At 37.5% G+C, this 14,987-nt stretch overlaps 2 protein-coding genes across 6 annotated transcripts in view; one reads left to right on the forward strand and one right to left on the reverse strand.

The window, feature by feature from the left end:
- The first annotated feature begins 1,565 nt into the window (after positions 1–1,565).
- Positions 1,566–10,887, forward strand: LOC145965946 (cartilage oligomeric matrix protein-like). The gene is made up of 15 exons (XM_083089600.1): positions 1,566–1,877; positions 2,457–2,630; positions 2,709–2,944; positions 3,647–4,607; positions 4,681–4,766; positions 5,124–5,187; positions 6,034–6,241; positions 6,451–6,579; positions 6,877–7,153; positions 7,260–7,412; positions 7,734–8,106; positions 8,298–8,651; positions 9,223–9,450; positions 9,675–10,187; positions 10,489–10,887. The coding sequence occupies exons 1-15, from the start codon at positions 1,802–1,804 to the stop codon at positions 10,605–10,607; spliced, it is 3,951 nt and encodes a 1,316-aa protein (XP_082945726.1). The 5' UTR covers positions 1,566–1,801; the 3' UTR covers positions 10,608–10,887.
- A 146-nt stretch (positions 10,888–11,033) lies between these two features.
- The window catches only part of LOC145965962 (C-Maf-inducing protein), a 32,602-nt gene continuing 28,648 nt past the window's right edge, over positions 11,034–14,987 (reverse strand). For all 5 annotated transcript variants that reach the window (XM_083089621.1, XM_083089602.1, XM_083089611.1 and 2 more), the window contains 2 exons: positions 14,614–14,914; positions 11,034–14,201 (listed from right to left, as the gene is read on the reverse strand). In XM_083089621.1, the coding sequence (XP_082945747.1) occupies positions 14,077–14,201; positions 14,614–14,914 (426 nt within the window). In that variant the 3' untranslated portion in view covers positions 11,034–14,076. The remainder of the gene's footprint in view (positions 14,202–14,613; positions 14,915–14,987) is intronic.

Here is a 14,987-nt window from a genome sequence, read left to right on the forward strand (position 1 = left end):
TCGCATAATTTAAAATGGACTGCAAAGTCTCGGTTGGCCTCCGACTCGGTTAGAACGTAATTAATGACGAAGACGAAACGGCCCGGGGTCGAAGCGATCCCTTTCGTTCCGCGTGTTCGTAACGGAACGTGTACAACGTGGACGAGAAACACGGCATAACGTATCGAAATGTAAGACCAAAGCACTTCGCCACGTTATAATCAGCGAGGGAAATTGGGAAAGAGAGAGATGTGTCTATCTTCCACCCACAATGTGAAATTACGAACATATAAAATCAATGCTTCCATTAAAAATCATTTTAAAAAATTGAAAAAAGAATTCATACAAAAATTTATTTTAAATAAAGTCACAGATCTTCAATTCGTAAAATTTGCGTAATTATTTAGCCAAAAACTTTATATATATGCATACGTCATAAAAGATAAATTTCTCTCTCTTTTATAAATTTTCTAAAATTATCGTGATGTTTGAGAAAGATCGTGCTCGATTATAGTAAAATTAGTGTATAGTAAAATTAATTAATCGCGTTTCGGATACAATTTTCTTCTATTTTTCAAAGACACCGTGTATACTGTCGGAGGAAACTAGGCTTTGCTGTGCAGCATGTCTACGGTTTAAAACTGGTGTGAATGGGTAGGTGGGACCGCTTCCCACATACATGTAACTGGCACACGAGCGACATTGTTACAATACCTGTTACAAGGTCCGCATCGAAAGGATAAAGTAAACTGCCATCGAGAATGGAGAACCGTTTATCCCCACTGAAAGAAAAAAAAATATAACACGATGTGGCGACATTTTTATTAAGAGTACGTTGAAATAATATGTTAATATACTCTCGAATGATTGTATTAATTGATTTCGCTGAGAAGTTTCCTCATGCCACCGTAGAAGGAAGAAGAGGATTAATTTATATTGGCGCCGACTGTATTTAATTATTTGTGACTCGACGAATATTTCCGCTATGACTATTTCATATCGTAAGAAAAAACAGTCTTGTAGGCGTGTGCGTACAATATCGTCACAAGAGTAATGTGTTAGTGACATCAGGATTAATCATTCAACCATCAGATCATGCAGCAATAATATTGCTTACTCTATTATCCATTTCTATAACTTATATATGAATGATCTATCATCGAATTAAATGTATCCAAAATTTCATACAAAAGTAATTTATTAAATCAACATTTTAAAAATAAAAATAAAATCCTTTAAAAATTGAACAAATTAAATTCTTTATCCTAAATTTGCTATCTCAAAATCGCGTGATTTTATCATAAATTTAATTCGCGCGTAAAAATCTACGTCTATTAATTTTTATTTATCTCTATCTTTTATTCATGAAACTGGTTTTATCAAAGTTCCCCTCTCTTTCGCGCTTTCACTCCATCTTTCTTTTCGAGATAATCATAATAGCCGATTTACCGTGATAAATCCTAACAATCCTAATAATCCTAAATTCATATTTTCTCTGCTCGTTACGTATCAATGCAAGTAGTACCGTACAAAATCTCGTTCGTAAAGTCGTACTCGTGGGCGACGTATAAAGTCGCGGTCGGTTCGTGTCTGCGTCTCAGTCGGCGGCCGTGCCTTCTGTATCCGCGCGTGCCGTCGTATCCGTCAAAATCCTCCGCGATTTCGAGACGAGACATCGAGAGGAAAAATTGCGTAACGGATCGACATCTTGAACAGAATTAGGGAGAAAACGTTTCCTTCGAATTTCGCCTCTTTTTCTTTTTTAAAAATTTCATCGCGGAAAGCTTGATTCATTCGCGCGCAGAATCGGAAACGCGTCAGGATGCGAATCCTGACCGTGTTGATCCTCGGACTTCTCATTGTCTGTGTTGTCGACGGTAGCGTCGTACCAGACGAAGGTAAGGATTTCGATTCGACTGAAGAAGTGGAAAATATTTTTCGAATTTAATATCACGAAGTATCTTGCATCACTTCCGAAATTCATACCCACACATTTCCTCTTTTTATTAATTAACATAAACATATACATTCGCAGTAATAAAAGATTTTTCCCAATTCTAGATTATTGGATAAATGAAAAATTCTTTTTCATTTATCCAATAATCTAGATATCGATAAGATTTTATAACATCTAATACCACTCATAGCTACTATTACTACTATTACTTCTCTTCGATTTAGATGCGTTTGCTCTATCGAAGGCCATTCCCGGTGCAATGCTACAAGAAACTTGACAGCAACGCGAGATCGATGACCAATACATGATACGATCGTTCAATTCCTGTTTATATCGTATCAATCATGTGCAAATAAATTAAAAGCGAGATATCCTTCTATCGATCAATATTGATTAAAATTTCTATTCAATATTAATTCTTATATTTTAAATCCATTAATTTCATCATCCATTATTCAATGCATATGATATTCTTTTTATACTATTCTATTTATAATATTTTTTTATTTTGTTTCGACAGCCTTAACTGCAAACCTGCAAAATGTATGGAACGAAAATGAATTTATTATTGCTTTGTCCAATATCAAAGTCAGGAAGAAATCCGGCACGAGCAATTCAATCGAGACTCTATTGGCCGTAAAGTATAAACAGAAAACCAAAATGGTGCTTATACTCGATCGACGCACAAAGCGCGGTGAGCCGACCAATTCCTCAGGATCACGATTCCCTTAATTTTTTACATCACGAAACATTGACCCCCTCGTCGTTTCAGTTATACTCGAGAGCCTCGACGAGGGCGGCCGACGAAGCGCCGCGCACGTCAACGTAGATTCCCTCGCGGTGAATACGCCTCTGAAGAGCCTGATTATCCTGGTGCACCAGAGTGGTGCACCAACGCGAATTAACTCCCGCGTGGACGTATACGTCGATTGCATCTACGAGGGCTCCATACCGCTCAAGAAACCTTTCCGCGACATAGCCGAGACCAAGGACCCGTCCATAGAAGTGGTAAGAGATTAGAGTGGTTAGAATAATATTCTTAGATAATATATTTAGATGATATATATTTTTCTCCATTGTGTCAATTCGTGCATTTTATTTGCGTTAGCTGAGGAAATTGAAAGGGTACAAACGCGAATATATCGCTTTGAAATCGCTCCTCGAACGCTGAATCTAAAATCTCTGCCCACATCTTTTTACTTTTCCGTTCTGCTCGATATTATTTTCCGCTGTCGTTCTCTTTCCCTGCTTTTACGATTGCACGACGATTTCTTATTTACGTGCTGTCCGTGACGTCCGCGAACGTGGGACGACGTCTTTCCAAATATGGTTGACGAGGTCTAAGCTAGTTGCTGCTTCTGTTACGCGCACCTGGCCGGTTTACCCAACCCAAACACGATTCTTGATTACTCGGATGAATTGAATTCGTTTCAATGAATTATTCGTGTCCTTCTGTTATTCCGACTTTATGCATTGTCACTCTATGATTTCTTTCTATTTTCGTTGCAATTTACTAAGTAAAATTCTATATATTTTCACAAATATCAAAATAAATATACCATTAAAGATACTACAGATTACATATGTATCATGTAAAATTTTTGATTCATAAATATATGCTCACTTTTTAGTTAACAATTTATTTAACTAGTGATTTACTCGATTGACATTAATATTTGTTTATTAATAAACATGTCGAAATTCTTTCAGTTCAGAGAACGAAAATGCCGGGCGAAAGTGTATCAATCCAACATTAATAACGCGCTGAAAAAGGAAAAGTGTCCCGACAATCTAATCGATATTAAGCAGTCTTCGATATCCGGGAGTACAAAGCAACCAGACCATACGAAAATTAATTCTACGGATTCCAATGGATATGATCAAAAAAAGAAACCTACCGATCGACCTGACGGGACCGATGATGACCACAGAATCAAGAACGGATCGGCCACATCGGATCAGAATAACAATTCTACACCGTCCACTGGTCAAAACGATACAAAACGTCCCAGACACCGTACGAATAAGAAATCTCCCAGTAAAAAAGATCAATACACTCATTCGAGCGATCGAGAGATCGCACACAAGAAGACTCCGCGACGCCCAGGAAGCAATAATAAACCTGATAAATATGATCTAGACGGCTCTTTTGATCCATTCTCATCGGGTGAGATAGATAATCTTGATCCAGGATCTCTTTCTTCGCCGTTTACTTTGCAGCCGTCCACTACGGGAAATTATCCCACTAAACAATTGAAGAAACCGCATCAATCAGAAACGGAATCCAATGGATCGGATCAATATGGCTCGAAGAAACCTGGACGATCGGACGAGACCGACGGTCTTGACTATCCAGATGAGTCATCATTAACTTCGCCGTATATTAAAGGCACTATTCAACGTCCCGACAAATTGCATCAAACAGATTCGAGACCCGATAGATCCGATGGATTGGATTCATATGAGTTTAACAAAAATCTTTTGCCAACGTCAGATAAATCTGACGGCTTTGTATCTCGTGATAAACTTAAGCGACCTGGTCGAAGTACAAGTCGTCCAGGAGTGTCCGATGGATTCGACGGATTCGATTATCCGGATTCGGACGTGTCATTAACTACTAAAAGAGTGCCCAGAAGAGGCGATATTGGAATCCAGAGTCTGGATGAAAGAAGTGAGTGAGACATAAGCGGGCGTCAAATTGCTTTACATTATTCAAAATTTAACGCATGAAAAATATTTTCCAGTCTGCCAGACCGACGATCAAATCGTGAAAACCTTGAACGAATTAATCAACGCCACCAGGAAACTCTGGAGGGAACTGGAATTAAATGTGAGTAAAGCAATTAATTCTTAGATTTTAAATTAATGTTTTAAATTTGCTATACATGTGTTGTATGCACATTCATAACAATAATGTTAAAATTAAGATTAATCAAACATCTTATATAATTTTCCAATGTTTCGCTTCGAAAAAACAATTAATAAAAAATAATAAACTAAATTTAAATGATTATAGAAAATAAAAATTTTACATTTTTATTACGATATGAAATTTGAATTTACGTTTCATCATTAAAATGCTTTGTAAAAAGAAATACCAACACATTATGTATTCGTTATTTATAAGAAAAACAATTTTATTAGAAAAAACTAAAAAAACTTATGCCATTTGTCTGCCGTTTTACAGAGGCAGGAAACTCAACATCTTCGTCAATTGATCGAAAACTGCTCGGCGTGTCGTACACCCATCGGTGAGTGACGTTCCGTCGTATTGAAAGGACACGTGCTCGAAAATAACAGTTGTCTTAACTTAGAAGCTAGCCAAAATCGCACCGTAATATCACTTGAATGATTTTATCTATCACTCTCGCGTCCTTGACACTCTCGAATTTAATCTGTACGTGCGGCAGTTGTCAACGGAAATATCTATTTATATGCAACGAGTTGTATTAAGCAATCTTACAACGCAATAAATATCTGTTGTTAGAAAAATTCAACTTTGTTGTGACTCTTATATTCTTGTGTTGCGTAGTCCACAACATACATTTTCGCTTAAATCGCTAATCTCTTTCGACGTGTGGGTAGCGGGCTAATTTTTAAAACACGATGCTTGTATCTATAAACAATCGTTCGATAATTAATAAATATCGCATATAATATTTTTTATTTTTTCCGTTATAAACAATTTTATCGCAATACAATTATTGAAAAAAAATTCTCACTCTCTTGTAAAATGACATATTTTTGATATCTATCTGTTCGACTTCCATCTATCTGCAGAAATGAAATTAAAAGTAGACAGCTTTACAACTGCATCATTGTTGTCTCCGCATTGTCCCTATTCTAAGTAAATCGAGAATGCGCAAGAGATTCGCGATGTCCATCCTAAGTCGATCTCATTTAAATATAATACACGCATGCACGTATATCACTTTGCACGTGCACGTACGACACGCTGGGGCGTCGCATAATTTTCCGGGGCCCATGCCGGGCCCGCTCGACGGACGCGTATGGGAGATCGGAGACCGAAAATATCCCGAAAAATTGGCAAATTCATTCAATCGTCACTCGAGCCGTGATCCCGGTAATTCCCGTAGTGACACCACCGCCGCTGCCTTCGTGCGACCCTTCACCGTGCTACCCCGGTGTCGAATGCCGCCTCACACCAAGAGGACCTCAGTGCGGCTCCTGTATCCGCGGTTATACCGGAAACGGACGGGTCTGCACCAAAATCAACGTCATCACCTGCATCGACCGGCCGTGCTTCCAGGGAGTGCGTTGCTACGAAGTCAGCGATGGTTACAAGTAAAATTGCCATCACGCATGTTGTCCGAGGCTGTAAAATAGATAAGATAAAAATATATAAAAGCAAGAATTTCTCCGAAAGAATCTGTAATAATAATGAATAATAATGAATACCTTAATAATGTATTAATAATACCTTCTATAATAATGAATACCACATGTATTTCATGAGATCATACGTTGCATTTGAGTTTAATTCTCGTTTCCAGATGCGGTAGATGTCCTAGCGGATACATCGGCGATGGTGAGAGATGCGATAGGCGTAGAAATCCTTGTGAAAGTCACCCCTGCCATCCGGAAGTCAAGTGCTATCCGACTTACAATCCGCCGTACTTCAAGTAAATATCAGCGACATACTTATTTGAAACTCTACTTAATATTAATTTATTCAATTTCTTTCTGAAGAAACAAAGCTTCTTTAAAAATCTTATTATCGAAAATTAATGCAAATTAATAAATTTTCTTTTCGCGCATATGGAGAGCAAGAGAGAGAGAAAATATAAAAAATAATATATATAATTAAGCCTTCACGTCTCTTTTTAAATTCGCAATTTTTTCTTTATTTTGTATTTTTTTCGAGACACAAAGAGCTATTCGTCTTTCATCTCATGTTTCTTAATCAATTTTGAATACAGATGCGGTCCATGTCCATTGGGATATGTGGGTAACGGTACAGTTTGCCTCGATGCGAACGAATGCGAGCTGGCTCGACCCTGTCATTCTGGAGTACGGTGCATCAATCTCCATCCCGGATACAGATGCGACAAGTGTCCGACAGGTTACACCGGACCAATGACGGAAGGTGTCGGTGTCGAGATGGCCAGGACGCGAAAACAGATTTGTCAGGATATAAATGAGTGTGACACCAACAACGGTGGATGCCACACTAATTCGGAGTGTATCAATACGGAAGTAATACGGAGAAATTTTTCAAGATCTTAAATTATGATTTGCAGAGAAATAAATTTCTATTTTTCGTCATTATTTATACTTTAATTGTTGCTCGTTATTCCTAAAGGGATCCTATAGATGTGGTTTCTGTAAAGCCGGCTACATCGGTAATCAAACAGTGGGATGTCATCTTCAACAAGATCTCTGTCCGGATATGGTAACGGTCTGTGACGTCAATGCCAATTGCATCGCCATGTATATCAATGAATATTCATGCAAGGTAAATATCGCTGCTGTATCATCTAAAGAAAATTACGTAATGACAGATTGAAAAAATTACATGTATAATATAAATAAACTTTTAGAAATAATATATTTAAAAGAAAATATAATTAAGTTTCTCATATTTATAATTTTTTCTAAATTTGCAGAATTTTAAAGGCTTTTATTTACAATTATTATTCATTTTATAGATGTAAAATTAGAAACGATGTACGGATTATCTTTCCATGTTATTTATAATTTTACTGATTAAAATAAAACATTAAAATATTTATTTTACATTAAAGTATTTATTAATACTTTGATGCATCCTTTGCAGTGTCGCGTCGGTTGGGCCGGAAATGGATTCGTCTGCGGTCCTGACAACGATAGCGACGGTATCCCCGATAGGGGTCTGCATTGCCATGACCGACGTTGTCATTCCGACAATTGTCCGACGATACCGAACAGCGGGCAAGAGGACACCGACGAGGACGGGATCGGTGATGCTTGCGACAGTGATGCCGATAATGACGGCGTATTGAATTCACCCGACAATTGTGTGTATCATTATAATCCGAATCAACTGGACATGGATAATGACAAGATCGGCGACGAATGCGATAATTGCCCGAGGGATTTGAATCCAAAACAGGAAGATTTAGACGACGATGGCATAGGCGATGTGTGCGATAGCGATATGGACAACGACAGTAATTATCGCTATGTTTAACTTTTAATATTAAAAAAAAAGAATTTCCAAATTTCTGTGAATTAAACAGAAAGGAAGTAAAAGAGACACTTTATATTTTTCCATCGTTAAAAAATGACTATTGATTGAATCGTTATCGATAATCAACGCACGAATGATGCGCCACACTATACAATACTTATAATCCTTCAGATGTCCAAAATGCTCAGGACAATTGCATTATGGTGAGGAATCCCGATCAGCGTGACACCGACATGGACGGCATCGGCGATGTCTGCGACAATTGTCCAACGATCAGTAATCCCGATCAGACGGATGTTGATGGCGATGGCGTCGGGGACGTCTGCGACACGGATGCGGACCGCGACAGGGACGGTGTTCAGGACGACAGGGACAATTGTCCCGATTTGGCGAATCCTGGACAGAACGACGTCGATCACGATAACATCGGCAACGAGTGCGACGATGACATCGATGGTGATAATGTAATCAATATGATCGATAACTGTCCTTATGTGTATAATCCGGACCAGCGTGACATTAATCGTGAGTATAACAAGTCTTTTCTTGTAACATTCATGAACAATAATGTGACTTTGCTACGCTAAAAAGATGAATAAGTTTACTTAGTATATAAATCATTAAAATGTATAAAAAAGTTACTATTTAAAAAATCTTAATATCTTTCTTAATTTAGTTACGATGATAATTATGTATGCCATCTATCATATAAGAAATCTAATATTACTAATTGTTATTATATTTATAAGAAAATGAAAAGTCAGGCATACATAATATTTAAATAATATAATAAATATATTTATAAAAAAAAGAGGTTTAAAAGGATCATTCAAGTAGTAGTTTCAATTATAAATATAGCACAGTGAAATCTCATTGAGAACAATTAATTAATGATGATGATGAAATTTTATTATCCTAATCAATAAAACATAAAATAAAATAGATGAGCAAAGTGTGACTGTTTGCACTCAAGCTCACTGAAATATTTATTGATCTTCAATGAAATCTTGTCACTTTTAAATGATTTTCACTGATTCAGTTTAAGACAGTTTTGATTGACATTGTAACGTTTATTACTTATATTTTGCATTTATAGATGACGGTATCGGCGATGCATGTTGGAATGATAACGACAATGACACGGTTATCAACACCAAGGATAATTGTCCCAATAATAGTTTAATATGGGCGACAGACTTCCGAAAATATACGACCATCAATCTGGATCCGTACGGTGAATCGCAAAAGGATCCTGTATGGCAAATTCTTCATGATGGGGCTGAGATTTGGCAGCTTCTTAATAGCGATCCTGGAATCGCTATAGGTGAGTTTATTTTTATCTTATTAAAGGCATATATAAAAAAATTGATATTCGTATATATATTTTGCAAATTTCGTAAAAATATTTCTTCTCCGAAAAACATTGTTTCTTTTAATTCAAAGAATATGAGAAAAATGTATAAAACTTTTAATTAATTATTTACTAATTAATTCCACAAAAGACTATTGCGCTAAATTTTTTTCATCTATTTGTCTGTCCACGTCAAGGGCCGGATGAGTTCACTGGAGTCGATTTCGAAGGGACCTTTTACATCGATGACCAGGACGACGACGACGATTTCGTGGGATTCGTTTTTTCCTATCAGGATTCTCGACATTTCTACGTTGTTAGTTGGAAGATGAACGAGCAGGTTTACTGGATACCGACTCCGTTCCGCGCCGAAGCCGACCCTGGGATTGTATTGAAACTCGTCCAGTCGGAAACGGGACCGGGCGAAATACTCAGAAATAGTCTTTGGCATAAGTATGACACTCCCAATCAGGTGAAGATTATCTGGACAGATCCGAAGAAAATGGGCTGGCAGCAAAGGGTGTCATACAGATGGCATTTGATACACAGGCCACAGATCGGTCTGATCAGATTCTGGCTGTATCAGGGGACGTTACTGGTAACCGATTCCGGAAACCTGTTCGATTCGACTTTACAAGGCGGTAAAATAGGTGTCTACTGCTTCTCGCAAATGAATATCATCTGGTCCGATTTAATGTATAAATGTGCAGGTAAAGCCTAGCAAGCAATCCTATGAGCAATTTCTATAAAACATGCTACATAAAATATCGCCATCAACTATTTCAAGAATTTATCATTTAAAGAAAACTATAAAAATGTTTTTTTATTATCATATTAAATGTAGTAAATACTTTTTTGGAATTATAATAAGTAAAATATAATAGAGATAAAATAATCATCATACGCAGACGCATATAAGAAATAACTGTCACTAATAATTACCGAAATTTTTAAGTAATTGGCATATTTATATGTGAATATATATAACTAAGAAATTAATGTTATTTTCAGAAACCGTGCCTCGATACATATGGGACCAATTACCTGATAATCTAAAGAAAGAAATTCAAGTGGAGGTTGAAACAGGTCATCAACAACAAATAGTACAACGAATGAATTACGATTTCTAAATCAGATTCTCGGTGAAGAGAACGAATCAATAAAGAGTGCAGGGATTACAAGGAAGTTTAAATCTTCGTAATTTTAATTTTAAAATAATCACGGAATTATATCTAGGCGAGTTATAATCAATCAAATTGCATATCTTTGGCGCGTTTAAATAAACTTGGTTTGCATAAACTTGCAATTCTTTATGAGAAATTTTGTACATTTCTTAGATATATATCTTGTAACAGAAATATTTAATATTCCAGAATGTATGATAAATATATATTTCTTCTATTTAACCTATCAATTAATTTTTATTGTATCGAAAATAATTACTTAAGTATTATTATCTCAATTTCAATGTTATATTATAAAACGAAATATATGTACTTTATGCAGATATTAGAGTACGGAATCGCGAGATACATCGATTAATGTATATCATCATCTGAATTGTATAAAATCATAATAATTTTATTGTTGCAATTTTTTTATTTCTCTAAGAAATGCAACTTTCGTAAAAATTATTTTCGTATTTTAATAATAGAGCAAAATAAAGTACTAATTGTCGTAGATATATTTTCCATGGCATCGTTACTCATTATAATCAATTCACTTTTCAATATGTGCAGCATCGATATAACATAAAATTATAAAGGAACTTCATTAAGCTCTTTTGACCTGTCAAAAAGATAACTGAAGAGGATTAGTAACGAGATAATTTAAGGCGCGATAATTAATATTCTTTTGTCGATTAAACACTTTATTCGTATGAAAATGTCAAAGAAAGATACGATATTAATAATTTAACGCTGAAACTCCGATCACACACATTCTCGTAACACATCTAGAGTAATAGAGTATGTCTTACAGATTTCACCGATAACGGCTACAGAATTACATGCGAGGAAATGAATTTGAGAATAAAACTTAAAGAAACTGTATATCGCGCGCGCTTGGCGAGTCGCGAGAGCCAAGAATCAACGCAGAACCGCAGAGATTTCACTGACAATGAGAGGTAAGAGACCAACGAAAGAGACGCCACAGAAACGGATGGTGTGAGGTATTAAATTCGAATTTATTTGCCTCGCTCAGACAGACGTGACGCTGAGGTGAATTAACTCGAGCGATCGTATATATTCTCCCTAAGTTAATATAATCCTTATTGAAATTGACGTAAACAGTCTTCTTACAATGCTTGTTCCCTTGCGGCTTTTACAATAATTTCGAGACGAGAAATTGCGAAACTGTCGATCGCCGTCGCCGCAATTACCGCGACGGCGGCCTTTTATCCTGTCGCCCTTCGAAGGGCGCACCCTCTCTTTCTCTCTTCGTCCTAATCCGCGCTCTAAACTCGAGATATCGATCATCCCCTAAACGCGTGTTCGCGCTAATACAAGAGTTGGATCGTGCGACATACATGTAATATTATATTTTTTTACATATTTATATATACGCATATATATTTTATATATATGTATATATATACATACACGAGAAAGGTTCTAGCTAGAGAATAAATTATTAAAATCTACGCATAAAATCGTATTAATAATCGAGGAGAAACAGGAGAGGAGGGAAAAACGTTTCTTAATTGTCTACTTATCTATTTACACTAGGGAACGAAATGCACGAGTGCGACTCCGCGTCGTCCGCGATTCGAAGCTTCGCCCTTTACACGATAAAACGCGAAGCTTCACGCGCGCGCTCTTTCTTCATTTTTTTTTCTAGAGTAAAATTGCGTTCGCTGACGCGATGCGACGCGACGCGCACGTTGTGGCAGTGGTCGCTCAGAACTCGCTGATTAAGGCAGTTGGGCACGCCTCGAACGGAAAGGAGATAGCCGAGTGTGTCCCTCGCGAAAGGACACTTCTCGCGAGAGGATCGATTTTGCAGCCGCGGTCCAGCAGCGCGCTGACACTCGATTGGGAACAGTCTTTGTTTGGAAGATCATGGAATCGTTATCGCATCATCATCATCATCATCATCATCATCATCATCATCATTATTGTAATCTTCTCTTTTATTGGCAGGACGCTTACAATCAATATCGACTCCAGCGGGTGATGATTTGATAAACCGTCCAACGACTTTTCTAGTCTGCATACTAAGAGAAGTCAGCTTATAGGCAGGAAAAATTGTGTGTTCTTTTTATTTTCATTGTGTGAAACTATGCGTCAATAACGTTTATTTTTACCGTCGTTGCACTCCGTTGAGTTAGAGAGTCTTTTCGCGACGCATCTAAACGACTTCCAATTTCATCAGCGCGAGTAGTGAACGTGTGCTTTTGATAAACGAAACTCGAATAGCGATGTTCTTAATTTCCATAAAAAATAATAATATTAAAAAATGACATATGCAAATATAAAAAAACGCAATGGATCAGATAAAAGGATGAAGATATCGCGTTTTTAACGTTACTCGACATAAATATGAATAAAGCAATTCGCTTTTCTAGAACTAGAAGTAGAGGAAGAACTTGCTGAAATTATCATTAAATTGATGCTCGATGAAGTCGACCTTTAGACTTGTGTAAAATACAAATGGTCGTTAAACGCGAATCGTTTTCAATGAAAAGTATCGAGGCAATCGTGTTATTGGGCGTGTATGTGTGGGAGGGTGTCTGTGTGTATGTATATGTGTGGGAGGGTGTCTGTGTGTATGTGTGCGCAATATTAGTGCGCAAATCCCTTTGCCATTTCCGAATGGCATTCCAAGAACTTATCGTGCAAACGACTCATATTCCTCGATTCTAACAATTGCTTCTTCGACGCGATCATGTGTCTCTTCGTTCCGTTCAAACTCGTATTTCATGCAAATATCGCTCTTTGCTTGTTCAAACGAATGTGCGCCTTCTTGGAAACTGACGTCTTAGTTCGCAACGCTGGAATGTCTCTGAAAAGTGTAGTCTTCGACGATGTGAAAGGAACGTCTCCAAATTAATATTCCTCGCGACGGCATCGTCGAATCGACTCGCTGATTCGAGACTTTGGAAGAGAACTTTTATCTAACGTTTCGAATAAGTAATATCTAGAAAATGAAAGGAAGATGCGTTAATGAACGCGTGGATTTTCATTGATACGTTCGTCGATCCATCGCGCGTATTCTTATCGCCCTCTGGAAAGATCAAGTCATCGATCGCGGTTAAACCGTAGAAGTATAAGCATCGTCGAAGATATGATAAAGATTCGATAAAAGGCTCTTCATTCATCCTGCACACAGTGTCCCCTAATATATTTCTTTAGTCCTCTCTTGAGTTTCACCGACAATGGTCCATTGTTTTGTCAGATCGCGACCTAACAGGACGAATAAATTTTACGCGCTCGATATCAAGTTGATTACCGAAAATACGGACAATAACAACGTCACTTGGTATCGGCAATCTCTCGAATTGTCTTCTCCGAACGATAAAGCATCTTAGCGTTGCTTCTTCGTTTTCATATCACGACGATCGCTACCGTCGATGGACGAAGTGCTGGACGTAACCTCGGGTCACCAGGCCTCCGTATATCGAACATCGAATTCTTGCAGAGCCGGCAATCGCTTCTTCAGCGACTCGAATGTCTGGGCTGACAGCTTTGTGCTGTTTAAATTCAGCTTTCTTAGGCTGGTTAATGCTGCAACAGAATAGCAAAGCATTTTTTTTAAGCGACAAATTTAAAAATTTTGTCAAAATAAATCAAAACTCAAAGAGTTAATATATCTATAAAAATCAATATATATGTATATTAATTTAGATTTAATATGCGAAATATATTAATCCAACATTTCTTGCATTCTTTTTATCGTACGCGATATGATGCATTCATATTCATGATATTCATTGATATTTGTCTAATCAATCACATGCTCTTCAATATACAACTCTTGGTCTTTGATAACTAAAACTTATATGTATATTTGACTTGATGAATAGTCGTTTTTCAAAACTGAGTCTGTTTGAAATTATTAATTATTAATAAATTTTTTTCAAATCTGACGATTTAAGTTGTTATTAAATTCCTAGCCCTTCGAAATCAGAATACTTACAGGCCAACGTAGAGATGCCTTTGTCAGATACGGGCGTCTCGCAGAGATTCAGCACCTGCAGCTTCTGCAGATGCTCGCTGATCATCTGTAGGCCGGCGTCGCCGAATTGCGTGGCCCATAGATTCAAATATCGTAGCGCCGGCAGCTTGATCAGCTGTTCCGCGCACGCGGATGTCACAGAGGTGAAGGCTAAGCTGAGGCACTCGAGATTACCGAGGGCGCGACCGCCCAGCAGAAGAGCGACGTCGGCGTCGGTCGCTCGCACCGGCAACGTCAGTTTACGCGGTCCGCCCTTTTGTTGCTGGCAAGAACAAGATCAAACGCGCGCATATAAGCGTACATGAGCATGATAAGAGCCTATAGTTTATCATCGC

The sequence above is a fragment of the Camponotus vicinus genome, unplaced genomic scaffold (genome assembly GCF_025532165.1).
Source record: "Camponotus vicinus isolate PSW18456_S1 unplaced genomic scaffold, iyCamVici1.0 SCAF_1, whole genome shotgun sequence".
Lineage (NCBI taxonomy): Eukaryota > Metazoa > Arthropoda > Insecta > Hymenoptera > Formicidae > Camponotus > Camponotus vicinus.

Bases quoted from the DNA above. Each gene is read 5' to 3' on its own strand.
- LOC145965946 (XM_083089600.1), top strand. From the start codon at position 1,802: ATGCGAATCCTGACCGTGTTGATCCTCGGACTTCTCATTGTCTGTGTT. The intron at 4,767-5,123 runs GTGAGTAAAGCA...GCCGTTTTACAG, and splicing joins GGAGGGAACTGGAATTAAAT to AGGCAGGAAACTCAACATCT. The intron at 5,188-6,033 runs GTGAGTGACGTT...TAATTCCCGTAG, and splicing joins GGCGTGTCGTACACCCATCG to TGACACCACCGCCGCTGCCT.